The 22,779-nt window shown below is 46.5% G+C and overlaps 1 protein-coding gene across 1 annotated transcript; it reads right to left on the bottom strand.

Moving 5' to 3' along the window:
- Positions 1-267: 267 nt before the first annotated feature.
- Positions 268-9,975, bottom strand: BOD1 (biorientation of chromosomes in cell division 1). Its single transcript, XM_012649702.1, has 4 exons — positions 9,631-9,975; positions 5,638-5,762; positions 1,993-2,189; positions 268-991 (listed from the first exon to the last, which is right to left on the bottom strand). Exons 1-3 carry the CDS (start codon positions 9,862-9,864, stop codon positions 1,994-1,996), a joined length of 555 nt encoding a protein of 184 aa, XP_012505156.1. The 5' UTR covers positions 9,865-9,975; the 3' UTR covers positions 268-991; position 1,993.
- Between the last annotated feature and the right edge of the window lie 12,804 nt (positions 9,976-22,779).

Genomic DNA, 22,779 nt, shown 5'->3' on the forward strand with positions numbered 1-22,779 from the left:
CTCTAGCTACACCTATTAGCTTCAGGGAGAGAGTAGTTCCAAGTTACGAGGGCTGTCCGGAAAGTATCCAGCCACTGTTAATATAACGAGAACAGTTACATGGCTGGATACTTTCCGGACAGCCTGCGTGTGTCTGCTAGTCTTCACCACCATTAAATCATGCGTTGTGCACAGAAGTGGCATATAGGCAGAGGACAAAGGTCACCCTTCGCAGACTTGGGGTCTAAGATTCAGTTGAAGCTTCAGAATAAGGGTATCAAATGATTTTATTATAAAACTTAAGCCATTTATTGACCATTCTAAAAAACACAACCACAAGAATAAAGTAAACACAGCCCAGATCACTAGCCCTTGCAGAACAGGAAGAAGCCCAGCCTGCAACTGTTTTTCCTTACTTCCAATGTCTGAGCTTCCGCACATATTCTAGGGTTCCAAGTTTTGTCACCTCTTATTAGGGAAAGGAAACTGGCTAGAAGATTCATGTGCAAGAAGGTCACAACTTTAAAGCTATCTGATGCTAGTGGCTTGTACATTCTAGTTTCAACTCTGAGAACAAAATCAAATAAGCATTGTCAAATCCCTACTCCAAGCTAACCTACTGTCGTTGTTCTCGAAATTACCTTTGGGACTTGTTACGTTCTTTCACTGTAGCTTGTTCATCCCAGAGCACAAACCCTAAAGTTCACGCACAGTCTCCATGTTCAGATACAGAAGTCTGTTTCAGGACAACCTCAGGGGTTGCTGTAGTGTTTCTCTCTGTAGTGTCTACTGGTATCACACCCTTGGACAGGCTGGTCAAATGGCAGCACAGTCAACTTTCCCATTGCCAAACTTGCTCAGTCAATCTGGACACTACCCACAGTCAAGGCTGAAATCTTGACGTCATTGATGACCTTGGACCTATCTTCATTCTGAAGCTGTACTCTTATGTAACTGAATCCACTTCTTCACCATTGATTAAATGGCACTTTCAAAACATGTCAGGCATATTCTAAAAAGAAAAGATCATATCGAATAAACACAATCATATCAAAAAAAGATAATCACATCAAAATGCTACTTTTTGATAATTTTATGTTTCTAAAGGAATTTATAATTAAACCAGAAAGACTTAAAATGAATGTTTTACACACCAGAATGGACTCGAGGTCCTCTCCCAAGAGGCACAAAAAGACCATCCCTCTTGAGTGCCCCACGTGAGCCCAACGTGAGTCCAACACTCTCTTCCACCGTTCACTCACTGATCCTCGAAACGCCCCCGTCAATTCACTTCACTTACCGATTTACTAAGAATAAAAGGCATCTCAAGGAATCTTAAGAGAGCACTAATAGCAGAATGAAGGGATAAGGCACACCCCAATGGCCACCAACAATGGCTAAACATGCACTGTAACTTCATCACTGCTCACGTTTACTAAAGTTTCCCAAAACCTGCATAAAGCATTTTTGTGCATCTACAGCTGTTTAAATTTAATTCAAAAAAGGGAGTGCTCATAACAGAAGAATCCCAAGGTAACTGATAGGGGTAAACAAACCCCTTCTAAGTACATGGAAATCCGGCAGAGCTCAAAGCAGACCCTGAATCCCATTTAGGATACCACTTTAGAACACACTGCTTGATTCTATATTAAAATTGCAAACCCAAGTTAACTCATGTCCAGGGGAGAGACTCATTCAAACAATTTAAAAAAAACAACAAGACTTTCATTTGAATTTCCCCTGTGCATACCATCATCCCAGTTGGTTTTTAATGAAGCACCTATGCATAGCTTACATGTTTGGCTCCGGTGGCAGAGAAAATCATACATTCCCCGACACAGGAAAATGCTACTAATTAGTTCTCAGTAAAAAATGAATCATAACAGGAGGTGAAGTGCTTCTGCAGGAAATACTTTCTGAATGATCCCCAATTATGGCCTACCCCCTTCCTATCCACTTTATATATCTACAAGCCAGACATGTGTGTTCTTGGACAAAGATGGGATACTAGACCTTAGGAAGTGTCCTGGGATGGAGCCGCAGGGTCCTGGCCTTCAGGCTCTGGAGGGGGTGCTGGCGCAGCTGCTTTTTTCTGGGCCGCCAGGAACTCATGAATTGCTCGTTCTATTTGCGGCCTGAAGATGTGGTTTAGTTTTGGATCCACCACCTGAGAAATAATCCTGTCTACTCCAGCTTCCAACATGCCTGACCTTGTGGAGACAAACAGATCACTCTGTTATTTCCTTTGGGATTCATCTTTAGCCCCAACAAGCATCATGTGGGAGCCCAATAAATGTCCACTCGGCCAAAGCTACAGCCCTTCTAGGGAGTTCTTTCAGAGGGCAATCCACTTACTACATAGAACTCAGGCTATTATATTTTCATTTTTGAGGAGCAATCCACAACCAGCAGCTATCTTTTATTTCTAATTCACTGTCTCATCCACTACCACCTCAGCCTTGTACAAGGGAACCAAACAAAACTAAGCAGACTGCCCCAAAGACAAAGAAAGAGTGACAACATGGCAAGAAAGAATTTGATAACGTGTGTAGACCTGAAAACCTTAACCATACTGTCAAAGCCATCGAGCCTTGAATCTGACTCCATTTCCTTCAATATTCTCTTAATAGCCAAAGCAGAAGTAGCCTCCAGCTGCATCCTGGTTACCAATCCGCAACCCTTACAACAAGGCACATCAGTCAGGGCTGAGAGTGTTTACATCACCAGCAATTCGACACGGCTGAACCGTGGCCGTTACCTATAACATATAATAAGCAAGTTGGAAGCGAACAAGGAAACAGACAGACAAGAAACAAACTGGTTCTAAGCTCCTATAAGACTAAATTACACCCTTAAATCCTTTTTGAAGTAGTGTAAAAATCAAAGTTAACAATGTCTGTATTCCAACACTTAGGGCAGGGTAATGAGAAAGATTATGGTGACAGGAAACAAATCACATTTGAAGAGTTTAGAAAACAGCCCACATAGGTTCAAACTCAAGTGTTCTTCTCAAAGGATTAAAATACCCAAATACCATCACAAGCATGAGGGTAGGTTTTACTTATTTTCCTTTAGACTTGAGAATTCTCAGGCTATTTAAGCCTTTGCTTGGGTAAAAATAGGCCAGGCAGTAACTGGGCAAATGGTCTGTCAGGGCACAGCAAAGGAATTGAATGAGCAAACGTACATAGTAACAAGAAAGACAAGAAACAGACTCTGAACTGGGGAAGCTGATTAGTGCATAAAGTGCTTCCTGGATTCCATGGTAACCTGCAGCTTCCTGACAGGAAGACTAGATGGAAACACAGCACCATCAGAGCACTGAGGGGCACACTTTCAGGCAGACCATGCGCTGGACAGTATCTGCCCTTAGAGGTGAGCACCGGGAAACACAGAAAGGTCGGCATCAGGCTTCGGGTCAGTTAGGAAGCAAAGCCACCTCTTAGTCACAAGCCAGTACCTTTCCCACTTCACCAAACTACTTCCTGACTCAGATTCACAGGGGTCTTTATCGGATGCAAAAGCCTGATGTTATGGAATGTTTGTGTCCCCCCAAAATTCTTCTGTTGAAATCCAGTCCTCAATGTGATGGTATCTGGAGGTGGCACCCTTGGGGGGTGATTAGGTCATGAGTGTGGGGCCTTCATGAATGGAATTTGTGTCCTTATAAAAGGGATCCCAGAAAGTTAGCGAGTTCTCTTTCCTCTATGTGAGAAGAACAAGCAGTGGGCAGTCTGCAGCCTGGAAGAGGGCCTTCACCTGAACCTGATGATGCTGCCACCTGTTCTCAGACTTCCAGCCTCAAGAACTGTGAGAAGTAGATTTCTGGTGTTTATAAGCCACCTAAGTCTATGGCACTTTGTTAGAGCAGCCCCAACTGACTAAGATACCTGATCAAGGAAAACAAAGTACCAAGAAAGTGTAGCTCACTTTCCTGGAGATTCTAAAATCGTTTGAGTGGAACGTGGAATCTTGTCAGGAGCCTAAAATAGAAGATGAAATGAACAAATATTATGTAATTAAAGTACTTATTAGTCGTAGTTCTGTTCTCCAGTAAAGCCTGGTTTCTTGTTAAGCCATCCAGGCAGCAGCACTGGGTTACAGCGTCTAGGCCTAAGCAGCCAGGCCAATGCTCTGAAGGCCTCAGTGTCTTATGCAGGGAGAGCACTCCAGGGGCAAAAAGCAAGTCTTCATTTCAAAGCTCCAGTAGAGTCTGCCTCAAATTCAAAATGTTAGCAAGAAGCAAGGAGAAATGTCCCAGTATTAAAGCTAAATTCATGTTTTCAGGTTAAATACATTCTAAATCAAATCAAAAAGCACCACATGCATTCCTCTAGAATGACATCAATGCTCATTATGGAAATTAACATCATAGTGACAGCCTTTATAACACTGATGGCAGCTTTCCTTATATTTCAAAATATTCAGTGTTTTGATTTACTCTCTTAACATGCTGGCCAATCCTTTAGAAGGTAGGGTAAAACAAGTTTATCTAATTGGTTACTTCAGCTGTAAAATGGGCTTTTTGTGAGGATGAGTGCCAGACATGTAATAAACAGTTGCTCAGTAAGGGTCAGCTACTGCCTGATTCCAGAGTGACAAGGAACTGGGCGTCTTCTGGTATCATGCTTCTTCCCTAATGCTCAGCTACAGTGAAAGTGCTGACTTGTTAGTAAAAAAATCCTTTTTCTACTTTCAAAAACTTTTTAATTTTGAAATCACCATAGATTCACAGGAAGTGGCAAAGAAACATACAGAGGGCTCCATGTACCCTTCAGGCAGCCACCCCTAATGTCAGCACCCTGTGTAACTACAGTACGATGTCAAAACCAGGAAAATGACATTGGTACAGTCCAGACCTTATTTAGATTTCAGTTATACCTGCACTCATTTGTGTACACGTGTAGCTCCACACAACTTTATCACGTGAATTGTTTCACGTAAGCACTAAGACAATCAAGATACTTAACTGCACCATCGCCACGAGTTCTCCCCCTGCTACCACTTTCAAGTCAACTCACCCTCTCCTCCCATCCCTAAGCAATCACTAATCTGTTCTCCATCTCTGTAACTGTTAGCTCATGATTGTCAAGACCAGATTCCACAACCCACCTCCACTTCTGCGCCCAGTGACACTGAACAGTCACTCGGATAAGCTAGCAATAGTACCTTTATTAACTAAGGTTCAGTTTGTTCTAGTGAAGGACGATGCTTTAATAAGACTATGCCTTCCTCAAAGCTGCCGCTATGCTTTAGAGGTGGTAGCCATGGTGGACTCAAAGAATTTACTTAACTCACATTTACTGGTGAGAATAAAGATCCAAATACCGATATCTTGGGGTAAAACTCACATGTATGTTCAGACTACACTGAAACTTCAAAGAGCAGGAACACGCCTCACAATTTGGAGTATCTTTCAGTGTACCCACTAGAGATGTGCAACATGGGAGGCGTACACGGGCTGGATAAACTGGAATTTTAACTGAGTGCTTTGCTTACTTTGACCTTAATTTTAATAAAAGAGCAGACTGCTGCAACTCCACAGTGATATCTGAAATAAGGTACCATCCACCTTGACTAAACAGTGAGTTCGATCAGCCTTCTTATGCATACTTGTGATTACTGCCTTTTCAAAAGCTCTACATTCTGCTTACTTACTGAACCACACTCTGCCTCAGACCATTTCGCAACTGGTTTTTGTTCATTGTAGGATTCCATTCCTGCTTGTCCAGATGTGTTGACACAAAATTATCCACTTTCTGCCTCAGGTTTTGGTAAGCTGGCTAGAATATTAACAAGAGGAGGGAAGGTCAGAAGTTACATGCACCAAAGTTTTGGAACACAGTCATTCAGAACACTGCTTCTCATAGAAATGTGTTATTTTCAAGTCCAAATACATTTCCATTATAACTCTGAAGATCCCCATACAGCATGGCAGTCATGAATTAATTGCTAACATGAGCGCCCATTTTATGGGGGGGGGGGGCACAATGCCAGATGCTTTACTTACACATTATTCCATTTACTTTCAAGTAACTATGAAAGAGATCCTATTAGTGTTCTCCTGCTCCCATTTTAGAGATCAAAATTTTAAGCTTAGAAAAAATAAACAACTTGCCCATGTGGCTAAAATGTAGCCAAACCAAGGTTAGACCTAGGCTGTTTCTGAATCAAAGGAACTGGCTTCTAGCCCTGGCTCCATCACTTACTGACTTTCAACAAGTCATCCAACTTCTCAGTCTGTTATTTCCATCTATAAAACTGAACTATTACTGCTCTGCTTACCTCACAGGGGTGCTCTCAACATCAAAAAGGGCTCAGGCAAGCTCCCTGCATTAAAACGAAGGGCCACCCAAGAATGTAGACTGAAGTCAAGGCCTATGGAACACTGTGAAAGGCCGCGGGGAAGCAACGAGTCAGTCCAAAAGAGAGTTGAGAGGCACTTATTGATCTTAAATGTTCTAGACCCCACTAGGATCAGGTGAATAAAATCAGAAAGTAACTCAGTGAATGCAAGGCAGCATAAATGTTCTGAGCCTCTAAGACCTTTGATGCTATCAGTTGCTATTTTCCAAACCAGGTGTAACAGTGTGGACTGCTGTTCAGCACTTCAGTCCTCTCCCCCTCCCTCTGTGGGCAGAGGATACTTCCCACCCCAGTGACACTGAGTTTGGCAATGTTATTTTCTCTGGCCAGCGGAGTGTTAGTGACAAGAGCCCCTAAATGTGGCTGTGCTACCTGGTTTGGTTCTTGTGCTCTGGTGATCCTCTATGAGGGCATGTTGTAGGTAGCCCCTGCCCCTAGGGCGGGCACATGTGCAGCAGGCCTAACACCAGCCCACCACCCCACCAGTCTGGACCCAATCACAGGCAACCTGCAGCCTACAGCCAAGTAATCCAGCTGAAGCCTATCTAGATCAGCTGAACTTTGGTTGACCTAGACCCATCAACATGAGAACAAATGCTTATAAGCCACTGAGATGTGGTTTGTTATGCAGCATTACCATGGCAAAGTTTGCTAACAGTCACTGGAATGAAATTGACAAAACAGCCATCGGGCCTCAACTCCACGAGTGGACCTCTTCCAAAAGGCCAAGAGCAGGCTCACAAATACAAAGACTCTCCACTAAACCTGGAAAGAGGAAGGGAGGGAGATTGGTGAGGAGGAATAAAATTCACAGATACCATGTACCATCTGCCTAGTAACTCCTCCTTCTTGGTAACTGTCTTCCCTTCTTTATAAGAGTAGGACAGAGGGTGTTGTGTTCTCCTGGCCAAAGGGTGAGTGCCCGAGTCATGCTAAGACCATGCAGACATTCCCTGAGGTTTTCTGAACTACAGCTGACAGTCTCTTTCTAGAGGAAGAAGCTGTAAGATCTAATCACGAAATACTAGTAACCAAACAGATGACTCCGCTCCGTAGTGCCAGTAAAACATATAAACAATGGAGATGAAAGACATGGCAACAGTGGAGACTATCTGGTTCTAAATTCATCCCTACCCTCTGACACAGCTTGTTCATTCAATCCTTCCCTGGATTCCATAAGACAACAGATTCTCCGCTTTGCTTAAAGGAGTTAGAATCAGATTTACCACTCGTAACCATGAACCCTTATACAATACCTTCTACTACTCAAAATAACTCACCTGGTTTGAGATGACAGAAACCGTTTACTAAAAAAAGGACAAAGAACAGTGAACATCACCACCAAACCTTCACAAACCCTTCACAATTATAGAGAATAATCACTTCAGTTTGAGAAGTCAAAAGACCTAGTGTGCCTACCCCTAACATTTTACCGTACTATCTGCCCTTCCACCTAGTCACGATCAGTTTGTTCTATTTATTTGGTTTTGAACGCACCACGAAGTAAATTACAAATATCTGTTCCATTTCTCCTAAATACTTCAGTAGTCTGGGGTAGGATCCAAGAATGTGCATTTCCAACAAGTGCTCAGATGCTACTGTTGCTAATCCAAGGACTACACTTTGAGAACCACTGGGCTAAAACAACAAAGGTCTCAGGTAAGATATGCCTGAAAACACACCATCTTCAAGAATTAAAACAACCTGGCAACTACCAGCAAGACCAGCTACGAGCTACACATGGGAAAGGCTCTACCCACTCTCCCTCAACAGCTGTTTATCCTCAGGGGATACGTTCTAAGACCGCCCCCCCCCCCCAGTGGATGCCTGAAACCCCAGAGAGTACCGAACCCTCTACATGCATGATTTTCCCCCCATTTCACAACTTCGTGGCAAGAAGATTTGTTCTTACTGTAGATCTTAGCAACCTCAGCTGTTTTTTTCTTTCCTTATTAAGTTGAAAACTTTCACCTTTTTACATAAAGGAAGCACTTTACCGCTTCTCTTTGGTGTATCTGAATTGCCAGCATCACTACTCTTCCGCTTTGGGGCCAGTGTGAAGTACAATAAGGGTGACTTGAACACAAGCACCTCGATACTGTGACAGTTGGGTAACTGAAGCCTTGGAAAGCAAAACCACAGATAAGGGGAAACTACTGTAGTTGTTTTGTCTGTTTTTGTTTTAAAACCAGAGGCATTGATTAAGCCACACAAAAACTAATGAAACATAAGAAACACGAATGGAGAACTTGTCATAGGAAAGGTAAAGGCTCTGTCAATACCTGCCTGAGACTCTTAAAAAAAGTTACTTTGTTTCAGGGACAGCACTCCTAGAGTAGAAGCTCAGAGGATGGAATAGTGACTTCCTTTTTCCCATATCTGCATAGTTTGGCAATTATAGGCCAATAAATGTTCAATGAACAAATAGACTAGGTCTTGCCCTATCTTAAGATCTACTCTTTACTTCACAATTTTACTGTGAGGTAAGCAAAAGATTTTCATGATAGGCTCTGGGAGAAGAAATCACTACCCTGAAGAAGTCCAGGCAGTAACAGAGCCTCCTAACTCTACCATCATAGTCTTGTTAGAGGAATTTTGAAAAGGGAGAAAAATTCCACACTTAACACAGATTACTTCAATGAATCTAAACAACCTTGACAAGTAGGTCAAGCAAACTAGCATTTTACTGGGGGGAACTGGGCTAAGGCACTAGGATCTAAAATAGGCACCGAATCCTGTTTAATCAATGATGGAGTAGAAAATCAGGGTGCTGTTTCTAAAACAGTTTGTCTTAATCCAACTGCGTACTGGGTCAGAGAAAAGGAACAAATAGCTATAATATGCTGATGACTGTGCATTCAAACCATTCTGTTTAACGTCAGCTCCTTAGTGGCGAACAGAGAAAGGGTGGAAATTCTAAAGCATTCTTGCTTACCTACCTGTTTTTCTCCATTGTCCTTAACATACTGAGCTTTATTTGTTATTAAGGGGCTTAAAGGAGTTCCACTTTGGGAAAGATAAAATCTAGGCTCTAAAATCTGTATTGAATCCCCAAGTTCAGAGAAGTGACGGCTAAAATCACAGCTAGTAAGCAACCAGGCAGGGACTCGAATCCACGTGTGCATCACTCAGAAAGCTCTCTGTACTGCCCCAAGCGGTGGAATGCTTCATTGCTGAGATTTTTAAACTATCTTTTGTTTTGCGCTCGGCTTTGGAAAATCAAAGCCGCAACCTTTGGGGCCTCACGCGCAGCTCCGCTCCCCTCGGCCAGGTGGCCTCAGCTACCTTGGTGTCCACGTCGGCCAGGCAGTCGCGGCGGAAGCTGTCAAACAGGCCCCGGCTCTTGAGCTGCTCCACGATGAGAGCGATGAGCTGCGGGTCGCCAGGAGGCAGCGAGGCCGGGTTGATGGGGCCGCCGCTCCCGCCGGCCCCAGTCGCGCCCGTCGCTGCCCCGGCCGAGGCCTGGCCCGCTCCGCCGCCGCCCACCGCGCCCGTTCCCCCGCCGCCGCCGTCCGCCATGGCTGCGCCCCGGGCCCACGAGGGACACCGAACGCGGTTTCTTCTCCAGGACAAAGGGCTTGGGTCGGGAGGAGGGGGCGGAGGAGGAGGAGGGCTCCAAGGAGGCAACGGCGGCGGCGGCGGCGGCGGCGGAGGAGAAGGCAGGCTCTGAGGTAGCGGAGATGAGAATAGAGGCAGCAGCAACCGCCTGCTCGATTCCTGGCGCGCTCCAGATGGCGTCACCTTTGACCTTTGCATTGTGGGGCAGGGAGTTTTCTGCAGCCATCTCCGGCTTTCTTAATATAGAGGCCTGGCCGAAGAAAACTACAATTCCCGGCAGGCACCGGGCTCGTTTGTGTCGAGTTTGCGGAGCAGCATGGGAATTGTAGGCTCAGGCCCTCGGGACTGTTGCAACCTGGCAGGCCTTCCCCGCCCACACCCTGTAACCTTCCCACTAAATCGGCACATCCCAACTGTGACTGATTATAAGAATCATTTGCGGAGCTGATTAAACGTATAGAGTGCCAGGCTTATCCCTTAAAGATTTTGATTCAATATTTATGGGTCGGGGCCCAAGAATCTGCCTTTAACATGGACTCCATGTCCTCTTTCAACAATATGATCTGGGAATTTTGGAAAACAGTGAACTGGTTAAATTTCCATGATTCAAAAATTTGCGGGTTCCCCCCCTTTTGATTTTAATAGCAATGCATACTCATTTTAGAAAACTGGAAAATAACAGAAAAGAGTGAAGAAGGAAATAAAAGTGCCTCTTAAGTCTCTCTTATGTGTGTCGATTTCCTCCCAAATATTAAATATTGTCATTAATAATTATAAACCAATAATGAGTAATTGGAATATGCCAGGCATCATGCTATCCACTTTAGACACACTGCTTCACAACAATCTGAAAAGCTGGTACATACTACCAAGATCGTTTTCTTACAGACACAGAAATGGAGGCACAAGAGTTTGTTACCCTGATCGCATGCCTGGAGGCAGAAGAGTAGGATTTGAATCCAGGTTTCGGGAATCCAAATCTTGTATATTTCACCTCAGGTATAGTACATCCCGAGAGCTAGCTGGTATCATACAATAGCTTTATATACTGATTTTTTTTTATAACTACAATTCACCATTGGAACCCCATTGTTGCCACCGCTATCCTCTCTTCCTTTCATCTGTTTGCCATTATCAGCTCAATTCCTGCCCCCAAGCCTGGCAATTATGTCTGTTGTTGTTATTTCCTCATCTTAAATAAGCAATGGAGGGCCGTAAATAATAAATTCTACAATATCCTTGGCTCCTGGGAAGATGCAGAATAGGCAGAGATCCAGGATGCTGTCCATGCTGATGTTTACGACCCAGAAGAGTTTATATTAACCCTCAAAATATTCAGGTGTTAGATTATACTCATCCTTTAACATCAGCTCAATCATCCTCAATGGTTGAATTAATGACAAACATTCTTAATAGCTCAGCATCCTTGAGATTACCTAATGTCTATTCTTATTAGTTGACCCCACAACAATCACTCACCTTTAGCCCTAGGAGAAGCCCAAGTCAAGCTGCCTTGGCCTCAGGTTCATTCTCCCTCAAGCTCCCTGGTCGCTTTGACTAGCCTCCACTCCATTTATGGCACAACACACCTTACTCTCTTTTCTCAGTAAAGACTTTTCTGAGGCCCAGACTTAATCTGATCTTTTCTCCCTGTTACAGAGTCTCAAGGCCTCATTCTTGCAGCAATTATAATAATTGAAAGTGAGCAATTTATAGGCTAATTGGCCTCCTGTTTCCCCTACCAGAGTATAAGGTTTAGAGTAGGGACCACGATTTGTTCATCGCTGTGTCTCTAGCTCTTAGCACAATACCTAGCTCAAAGTGAATACATAAATTCCTGTCTGTTTCCTATAGCTGTGGGATGGGGATGTGTGTGTGTGTGTGTGTGTGTGTGTGTGTGTATGTGTGTGTGTGTTGGGGGGGTCATTTGTAGCCACTATCTTCAGAAAATAGAGTTATAGCAGGAGATTATGGATCAATCTGTCATGACCTAATGGGTAAGTGATCCAAGAGATTGGCAGCGGATGGTTCACGCTGTGACAATCTCACTGTCTGTCACAGGAATCCGTGTCCTAGTTGCTGGAACTCTGAATTGTGAGAAGCTGCTGCACCCTATATCCATGATCTTGCCTCTGGAATTAATATAAATGGGATGGGATGAAGGCCTCAACTATATTCAAAATGTGTTCCTCCTGTCAAGAGACATGTAATACACAACAATAATCATGAGGGGGCGCCATTGCTGTATTAATAATCCAGAGCATTTGGCAATGTCTGTGCAGAATATTGTTTTACTTTGGCCTAGAGGTAGCAATCTCATTTTCAGGTATCCTTTAGGTAACAATCCGTTGTTGCTTCTCAGTGTTACAACTTGTCTGTAACAAGTTGCCTGAGCCCATTGAATTACACATATCAGGTGCTGGAATATTTTATGTCAAAGACTACAGGAAAAGGTATAACCTCCACAAGCCCAAATCCAGACCTCACAGCAACCAGAAAAGAAATGAGATCTATAGTCTGCCAGGGAAGATATGAAAAAGTAGTCCAATGCATGGGCTTTTGGGGATACAACTGGGAAAGTTGTATCATCTCTCTGAACCTTACTTTCCCCAATATGCTAGAGAGGACTAAGTGCCATTCTGGAATCTATTTTAGCACAATTCCTGAGCCTTAGCAAATGTTTGATAACATATTACCATCGTGAATTTACATTTGGGTCAGAAGGCTATCCGATTAACCTCTATTTCCCCTACTAGCCTCTAAATTCCATGAACGCAGGGATTGTCTGGGGCTTCCCTCATCACATGCCTAGCACCCAGAACAATGCCTCAGGCATCAGGCTCTCCATGAACATATGATGGGTGAATAAAAAAAAAAGAGTGGGAAATTTTCTCTTCTAAGTATAGGATAAGGCCGTTTAAGACTTTCAATACGTCCTGGACCAAATGTCAGAATATAGTCAGTATTCAGAGGGGTCAGGTATTAACACAATCTAGTAATCTGCCCATAATATATGACTAAACTGGACTTCTGAGACTGGAAGCAGGCCCAAAGGTTAGAAGATAGTTTATGAGTTGCCTTGGTAACCTTCCAACCTTCTAATCTAAGATCTTGGTCCTTAAACATGAACATTCTAGAGCCCTAAGACTGAACCCAGGGTTGCACTTAAACACCACACCCACTTGGGTTAAACTAGTTGTTGGTCCTTATTCCTGTTCACGGGTGGCTCTTTTTCTTCTTGCCTCCATATATTCACCCAAGGAGACTTGTCAATTCTTAGGCTGGACAGTTGTTCTTTTCTTAATTAACAGCATCCAGAGTTTCTTGAGATTGCCTGTCTGTGGTATATTGGCTACATCTGCACCATCTGATCTCTGCTCCTTTTGCTTGCTTGTTTGTTTCTTTCTGATGTTTTCCAGCATCTCTAATGACAGACTGGATCCAATACACACTAGGAAATCAGGGCTTAAATAAGCAGAAGTCCTCAGCACCAATCAACACTACTATCATCTCTCTGACCAAATATACATCTTGGACAAGATTTCAGGCTGCACATTGTCACTTCAAATTATTATTACCAAAGGATGTCAAGTGAAAGAGGCAACCTGATATAATATACAGAAAAGAGTGAGAAGTTTGGAATCCAGTTTGGATGTGGATCCAGCACCTCTGCTTATTTGTTGTGTGACCTAGGCTAATCCATTAACGGATCTGAGCCTTGGTTTGCACATCTGTAAAATGGAGATAATAATACCTACCATGCAGGGTTGCAATAAAAATTAGAGATAATATATTTGCAGATCCTAGCACACAGTAGGCCCTCAATAGATAATAGCTAATAATATGGCCTTGATATAACATCCTAATGCATTCGATTGCAGTATACTATCAGGCAGGAATCTCGGCTAATGTGTATCTAGAGTTAACACTAATAAATATATTAATATTACTCTGATAGTTTTGATTTTGTGGTGATGTAGAGAACCACTCAGCCAGTTGCTAAACTGATGGGCTCAGTGACTTGGCCAAGTTCATGGCCAAGCCCTGCAAGCTGTTGCTGTTGGGGTCTGGGTCCATCCTATACCTCTGTCTTCACACTTCCAGATCTCTGTGCTCCTCCAGTGATATTCCCTATGCCCCCAGTTACTTCTAGTTGCCTACTTAATATCAATTTCCCCTTTCTTAACAGAACCTAATTTTGTTTGGGGTTGCAGCATGTCTGGTTAAAGTATACACATCTCTGGATTGCCTTGTTGGTCAGGGTGACCATGGGGCCCAGTTCTGGCCAAGGAGAGGGAAGCCGAGGGTTTCTGTGAAAGCTTTGCCTCACTGTGAAAGCACCCCTCCTTCCTGCTGTAGCATCCCTTCTTCTTCCTGCATGGAGGTATGGCAGTCATAAACCAACACCCTAGGGCTTAGTTAGGCCGTGTAACAAGTTCTGGCCAATGAGTTGTGAGCAGAAGTGACTTGTGTCACTTCTGGGCCAGGACATTTGCATATCAACCTGATACCCTCCAGAGCTCTCTTTCCATCTGCCATGGTAACCAGGAAAATTTGAGACAATGGCTGATCTATCACCCTGGGCCTCAAAGTGAGGAGAATATGGAGCAGAGGCCCCAGCTGACCCATCATGGATAGGAAGCATGAGTGAGAAATAAACCTTTGGTTTTACGCCACTGAGAATTTGGAGTTGTTTGTTACAGCAGCATTGCCTAGACTACCCTGACTGACCACATTCCTCCACTAAATCCACCACATGTGGAATAACCAAATAAATATGAAAGCTAATGAGTGACCTAATGCATGCATGAATGAAATTTCTTCTCTGGGGCCCAGTCCTTCAGATAATTTCTAGGAATGACTTTAAATCAAACTGGTTTACTGAGTGTTGTTTTTTAGACACCTTAGGTCAGTCCTCCTTCAACTTTGGTGTTTATCAAAATTCCCTGAGGACCTCATTAAAAAATGTATATAGTCAGTCATCCCCCCAAACCTACAGAATCAATCTCTAGAGATGTGCCATGGCCATCAGCATTTTTAAACAAGATTTCTAGGGCTCTGGTCCCCAACCCCCAGGCCATAGACCGGTACTATTCTGTGGCCTGTTAGGAACTGGGCCATATAGCAGGAGGTGAGGGGAGGGCGGGTGAGCAAGCAAAGCTTCATTCCCGATCACTCACAACCCCATCCCTTGCAGCCCCGTCCCTCGCAGCCCCGTCCCTCGCAACACCATCCCTTGCAACACCATCCCTCACAACACCATCACTTACAAAACTGCATAAGCTCCACCTGCTGTCAGATCAGCAGGGGCATTAGATTCTCACAGGAGCACGAATCCTACTGTAAACTGCGCATGCGAGGGATCTAGGTTGCTACTCCTTATGAGAGTCTAATGCCTGATGATCTGAGGTGGAGCTGAGGCGGTGATGCTAGCGCTGGGGAGCAGCTGCGAATACAGATTATTGTTAGCAGAGAGGTTTGACTGCACAATAACTGTAATGTGCTTGAATTGTCCCAAAACCATCCCAATTTTTCTGGTCCATGGAAAAATTTTCTTCCAGGAAACCAGTCCCGGTGCCAAAAAGGTTGGGGACCACTGTTTTAGGGGGCCTGACAACGGGCCAGGCTTGGGAACTGCTTCATCTCTGGGTGGAAAGTTCTGGTGACTTTCAGTGTGCAGGTTCCTCAGCTTCTCTCAGTCACTTTCTCCTCCACTCCTTCTCCCACCTTGCACGCTTCTTCCCAGGTGGTCACTTCTCCTGCCTAAAAGTGATAACCTCTGGTAAAGATTCCCTTGAACATGAAACTGAGCTGCATGGCCTTCATCACTGATGTCTCCTCTCTGGCCCTTGTGTCTCTTGTCTACAAAAGAAGGGGGTTGAAACAGGGTGACCAGGAGAGCGGTCTGTGGGAAGTGTCAACATTTAGCAATCTAACAGACCCGCTCACAACACAGCGTAATGTGTGATGGTGCTACTTCTAAGATGATGCAAGAATTAATATGTACTGTGTATATAAATTCAGGTGTGCTTTGTGCCCTGTGGGGTGATGATGGGACAATGTTTAAAGCTGTGGACAAATGTCTTCTTTGCTCCTGCCCGTGTTTCTCTGCGACTGCATGTTTAGCCTTGCGTGGAGAGAATATCTAAATGCGAGGACTCTGGACCATGAGGACCAGGAGATGGCCCTCCCGACCCCCCACTGTGCCCCTCTCCACCTATGTTCATGTCTGATGGGTCCAGGAGAGGCACAGAGAGTTCTTGCTCTGGGTGTGAGGTGTGGCTCAGGTGTGGCTGGGTGTGGCTGGGTGTGGCAGGGTGTGGCTGAAGTGCCATTTTTCTGCAGCTAGGCCCCATCTGGGGCAAGCAGAGGTAGCTGAGCTGCTCCTCACAGGGGAGTCCCTTCCATTTCTGAGGGAAGAACTGGCCCCAGAGATTCCTAAAGATTTGGGGGAGCAGGAGGAACAGAACAGCAGATAATGCCAGCCAGGGGAAGGAAGGGAAGTAATATTAATTAAACACCTACTGCATACTTGACCGTGGTTGAGGTCCTTACCCCCATTGCTTCTAATTGGGGCAATGGCTCTGCAAGGTAGACAGATGTTATTCCCATTTTACAGATCAGAAGACTGAGGGACAGGGAGAGAAGTCACTAGCTTGGTGTCAAATCCACAGTTCAGACCTGACCTGCCTGGTGCCTAAAGCCTGGGTTCCCCTTTCTATGATGTATTAGGAGGATTGTGGCCTCTGGAGAGAGGCCCGGGGTGGAATCCCAACCCCACCACCATGCACTGAGTTAGTGAGTCATCTCCTTGGAGCTCAGTTTCCTTGTGTGTGACATGAGGAGAATAACAGAGCCTGTGAGAATTATATGAGATGATGCCTGGCAGGTGCTAGGTTCTAGATCTGTGCTACCTACGATTATTCTAGAGAGAAAATGAACTCAGGTAGGGTGGTTTGGTGAACAGGGAAGGGCCCATGCAGGGGTGAGAAGGTATGTGCGTGGAGATTTTATGGCTGCCAAGTTTAGAAAGCTTTCTCAGGGCACGGGTGGCTGTTGTTTAGTGTGGTCCCTAAGTGGTCTGGCTGCTTGGTCCAGCCCATGACAACCTGCTGCACTCGCCCTCCCCCTGCCCTGGCTGCCCTGCTGGGCATTCCAGGCTGTGCTGGGACATTCATATCCTCCTGGGTCGGGGGCAGAGGCACAGGGGAGCAGCTGGGAGCTGCCCACCCATGTCCTTACCTTCACCCTGAGACAACTGGGACAGGAAGGCTCCAGAATGTATACGTGGGGTTACACAGAAAGTGAGTGCTGGGCCTGCCCTGACTTCCTTCCATTGCCTTCTCTGGCCAAACCTATGATGTAGCCTTTTGGTTTAGATCCTAGTCCCTGGAGACAAACTACTTGGGTTTAAATCCCAGCAGTGCTACCTGAATACCCTGGGCAAGTTATTTGATATCTCTAACAGGCCTCAGTTTCCCCACCTGCAAAATAGAAAGGATCAAATTGTACCTATTTCCTGGAATTTTGGTGAATAAATAAAATATTGTACGTAAGAATCTAGCATGGAAATCAGTGCATAGTAAATGCTCAATAAATCGCAGTTATTTTTATTACCCCTCGGTGACGGCCCCTTTCCATACACATACACACCACCTTCTTGCAGTTCATATCCTAGACAGTAGATCCAAACCACCTGCTTGCTCACCTAAAAAGAAGGGGTTCTCTCTTCTCTCCTGGGTACAGAGGGATGCAGGGAGGAGAGATGAGATACACGTATCGACTCTGCCTTGGCCCTTAATCTGGAGGAGTTCAAAGTCTGGAGGGAGGTTGTCATGACAGCGCTGCCTGAGGATGAAGGTGGGTACAAAGGTATAGGGCCTGCAGCTCCAGGCAGCCTTGAGGATGTCATAAAGAAGGTGGCATTCAAGCGGGTCCTAGCCAGTGCAGTGGGCATTTGCCCTTCTTTTTAGAAGTGTCTATGAGCGCCCTTCCTGTACTTGGGCAGTCCCGAGCAGGAGGCAGAGACTCGTTCTACCTTGGAGCCCAGGGACTGGATTTCCCAATTTCCCAAACACGTGGCCTTGACTCCAGCCATCAGAGGCTGCTCTGGCACTTGGACATGGCAGGTAGGCAGGTGAAGAAGCAAGCCCCATGCCAGGGGGTGAAGCCAACCAGCCTTCCCAGGGGCTGGGGGGAGTCCTGTAGGAGTGTTTAATACCTGTGTGGGCAGCGTCGCAGGCACCTGATGCTGTACCTGTCTCAGCACTGGGACAGTGACGTCTCCATGGGATGTCTGGTGGTGAGATTGTGGGTGTGGGTCCTGCCCATGTAGTCTCCAAGCCTGGATGCCTGGCCCTCCGAGAGATCCCGAGAGCCACCCCATATCCTATCCTACAAACTTTTTCTAACTTTTCTGCCACTAATTAATTTGTTATGACTAAGAACCTTACCTGGGTAAGTAGGTAGAGAAAGGAGTGGCTTGGGGTCCCAGGAAGAGAGTACAGTTTGAGCAAAACTCAGAGGCTTGAAGGGCACTGATGGGTCAGGTTCCATGAGCTGTGTGGGGTTGCAAAGGACGTATTTGGGGTAGGGTGGGGACCAGCAGGAGATGAGCTTGACGAAGTAGTCTGGGACCTCATATGCTACCATTTCAGAGATGGAACTTGACCTTGGGTTGGAGACAATGGATTTTAAATAGGGCAGGAGTAGCATCAGATGTGAAGTTTACAAAGATTTCCCTGGGACGGTGTGATTGGGCTGGGTGACACTGGAGGCAGAGAGACCAGTGAGGGGCTGCAGGGATTATCTCACAGGGCAGGTGTTGGCTAGGGCATTCCCTTGAGATCCAGCCAAGACTGCTCACACCCTCCCCAGCCCACATCTCCCCACAGCCATCCTAGGCCCTGCAGAAAGCCACCCTGACCCCCCTCCACGATTTCTGCAAATTCTCCACCTCTCCTTTGGAATTACTGCCTCTGCTATATTCATTTTAATTCATGAGCTTTCATGTGAAACTCAACACCTTGATTCTTTGGTACTGATTGACGTTCGGAAGGTGTTAGAGGGAGGGACTGACATTTCAGCAACATTAAAAACAAACCAACTGCAAACTGTACTTTCAACCTTCTTGTTCTTAGAGGATGTTCCATGTCCCAAGGGATCCATGGTCAGCTGTCTCTCCTCATGGATGCATAGCCTCCAGCCAAGTCATCACCTGGCTCAGGGTGCCTTGCTGCCCCACATCTCTCTGGGGACACACTCTGGCCTGTCATCTCTTGGACACTGAAACAAAGTGTGGGCCCAATAGGCCTATGGACACTCTAGGCATCCTGGCTCCTGCAGCCAGCCCATCAGGCAGTTACAAGCAGAGGACTTATTTCCAGAGGGAACCTGGGGTGACAGAGAGGTGCCCATCTTCCTCGGGAGAGAGCGCAGTGGCTACAGGCCCTGCAGGCAGGAGCGAGGCTGCCTACCCGAGCTGCAGAGTCTGGGCTCGGCTCCTGCCTCCCACAACCCCCGGGCCCTCCAGTGCCTCATGGGTGGGCTGTGCTGTGGCCACCTACTGCTGCCATGTGCAATTTGAGCAGAGTGTCTTTTTTGACCACACCCCAAAGTAGGGGTGTCCTCCAGCCCCTAGATGCTGCTGAAGGAATATACAATTCCCGGTGGCTCCACCGGGAAGGAAACTCAGCTGTCCTGCCTGCATTTCAGTGCCTTTGTCTTCTGCCCCCTCTCCGGGCGGGCTTTGATTCGCGGACTCCATAGAGCGCACTCTGGGCAGCATTAGCACCGCTCACCCGACATTCCCGGCTCTCTGTCCTCGAGGCCTCAGGCAGAATTGCACTTGCTGGCCCCAAGGCAGGGCCATGTGACTAGTTCTGGCCAGTGAGCCATGCGTGGAGGTGACGTGTGTCACTTCTGGGCTAGAACCTTTAGTAGCTGATGTACTCTCCCCTTCCCTCTGCCCCATGACGGTGGGCAGTGTTTGAGATCGGGGTGCTCTGTCAGCCTGCGGTCTGGGTTAAGGACAGCCTGGAGCGGAGCCCTCAGCTGACCCCTGTTGAACATGGAGCATGAGCCGGAAATACCTCTGGGGAGTTATTTCAGGATTCAGATTCAGATGTAGGACTTTTTCTGTTATCGCCGCCTGACCTAGCCTAACCCGATTAGCTCACGCACATTTGCTATCGATGTCCTTGCCCGGCATCTCAATGTGCTTCCTATTTTGGGCAATGCCTTATCCTCTGAGACTTTTTAGGTGGCAGAGGCTTCCTATAGATCATGCAAATGCCAGATACCCACTTTCCAGCCTCCTTTGCAGCTCCGGCACGTGGCCAAGGCCAGCAGAGACGGTGGCACAGATGCAGTGCCACGGCTCTGTGTTTGTAGTCGCTGTGACAGTGACCTTGTTGGGCTGGCTCTGTAGCGACAGTTTTGGCTGTGATTCCGGCTGTGTGACCTCCCCTTTTCCTTGGCTACTTCCCGAGCTTGGTGCTAGGGCCTTCGGGTCTATTCTGTGAGCTGCCCAGAATCCCTTCCATCCCTTTCAGCTTACATCACCTAAAGTCGGCGTATGTTGCTTGTGACTAGGAGCCTTGGAGCCAGACAGCCAGTTAGAGGGCGACGTGAAGCTGCTAAGGAGAGAGGAAGCCGGCAAGATGCGCCTGACTTCCCTCCCCTTGACCAGCCTGTTTCCCCAGGGGCGGCTCTCGTATAGCCCAGCCCGTGCCGGCCAGAGGGCGCCAGGCAGGGGTCTTCTGACCAGATTTGGTCAGCCGCTGGGCATGTGAACCTCTCTTTCCTTGTCTGTAAAATGGGGTGCATAACAGGGCCTCACTTCTAGGGTGGATGTGAGGGTGTGTTTGAGAGAGCTGTGGGAATGATAAAACCCCAGTGCATGCTCACTGAGTCATTATTGTGAGTGTTCATTTGCACAAGTATATCCGGCTGGGGAATCTTGGCTGGTGTAACAGGGTAAAATGGCATCTCGAGACCCTTTCTGATGTCACTCTATCACTCACCTCTTAGAGGTCACGGACTATTCCTCTCAGCTCAGACCCATCTGAGGTTCCGCTCAAGAGACCAAAGATCCCAGCCTTGAGGTAATGGGAGGATTCCTGGTGGGCTTGGTAAAGCAGAGAAGTACGGAGGTGGGAAAGGAGATTAGGGACTGTTTGATTCAATGCTCTCAATTTACAGAGTTCAGAGAGGGAAAGCCACTAACCCACAGCCACACAGCAAGTCTGTGGCAGAGCTTGGGGTTGGGACGTAGATCTTTTCATCCTAATACTGGGGCTATAATCTAGACGTAGAGTTATGCTGTAGTCCAAATTTGCAAAAATCAACTGGAAATAGGACAAGTCTCCCTCAAATTAATGACCCCGTTTCATAACAACCTGTGACCAACTAATCCTCATTTCCTCCTAGAGAAAGATCCCTAGAGGGCCCCTTCTCTTTTTCTTCCTCAGCTATCTAAAATACTTTATTGAGGAAGGGTGAAAAATTGCTGAATTGATCTTTTTAAATTAACGCAGATCTGAACCAAAGAAATTTGGAAGGAGAGAACTTTCTCACCCAAGCGGCTGCCAACACCTCACCCCCAGCTGAAGTGCTCCCTTGTTCTCCCCTGTTCTGCCCCGGATTCACGGGCCACTCTCCGAATCGTTGGCAATTTTCTCTGCACTGTCCTGACAACCTCCAGCCATGAAATTAAAAAGCTAGTTACCGAATCTTGCTCCTAATGGCTTTGTCCTTGCCAGCGATTCGACAGAGAAGTCTGGAAGAGGGAGCCTCCACTTCGCCTACAGTGAGGGAAATGCTGCTGGAATGACAATGGGATCCGCAGTGGGAGGAGGAGAGAATGTGCAGTTCGGCAGGAATGAATGAATGAAAGAAAGAAAGAGCGAACTTTGGGCTTCAAACTGAAACATTCCAGGGTCTCAGCAGAACCCCCGATGCCTTTCCTCCAAAACCTGCTAGGAAATGCTGAGCGGGCTCGTTTCCCCCACCAGTGCCCTCTGGCCCTCAGCCTGGGTCCAGACCTTGGGCCCGGAAGGCTGTAGAGTTGGAATTTAGGGGAGGAAGTGGCTTCAAACTGGGGCAAGCCCTGGGAGGCCAGCCCACCTAGCCAGCCTGCTGCCTGGCCCAGTTTTCCTCCCCCACCTCATGTCCCCTGAATGCAGACATCAACCCCTCCCCCAAGGAATTTTAAGAAATCCTCAAAACCCAAGGAATTTTAATTGCCTTTAATTAGGAAAAAATGTTCTAGAAGACCATTGTGGTGTGGTTCACTGTGATATGGGTCCCTGAGCAGCAGGAGGGCTTAGCCTTGTTGCTGTCTGTGTCTCCGCCCTTGGCCTTGGGACCCACACAGAGCAAGGGGCCAGCAGATACCTGTTGGATAAAGGAATAGGAATGACTGCATTCACAGAGCTCTTTTTCTGTCTTTGCCCTGAGCACAGACTTACAGACTGACCTCATGATGTCCAGGGGACGCGGGAGAGAGAGGCGTTTGAGCCCTCAGTCCCCAGAGGTGGGCAGAGTGAGGCTGGAGCCACAGCTCCGTGACTTCTTAGCCTAGAGACCTTGAACAAGTTGCTAACCGCCTGAGTCCGCCTCCTTATCAGTAAAATGGGAATCACCATGATGACCGCTCTGAGGGTGGCTGGCGGATTAAACAAAGTCTTGCATGTAAAGTGTTTGTCATATAGTCAGTGCTCAGTCCCCCATGCATCTTGGAATTAGTCTCACTGCTGGCATCGAATGGTCTTGGGAGATTGTGTTGGCCCTCACTCTTTAACTGGGCATTTGCTCATTCATTCATATAAATATTTATCCAGCGCCTTCTATGCGCTCCCCTGTACTAGGGGTTGG

The sequence above is a fragment of the Propithecus coquereli genome, unplaced genomic scaffold, assembly GCF_000956105.1.
Source record: "Propithecus coquereli isolate 6110/MARCELLA unplaced genomic scaffold, Pcoq_1.0 Scaffold301, whole genome shotgun sequence".
Lineage (NCBI taxonomy): Eukaryota > Metazoa > Chordata > Mammalia > Primates > Indriidae > Propithecus > Propithecus coquereli.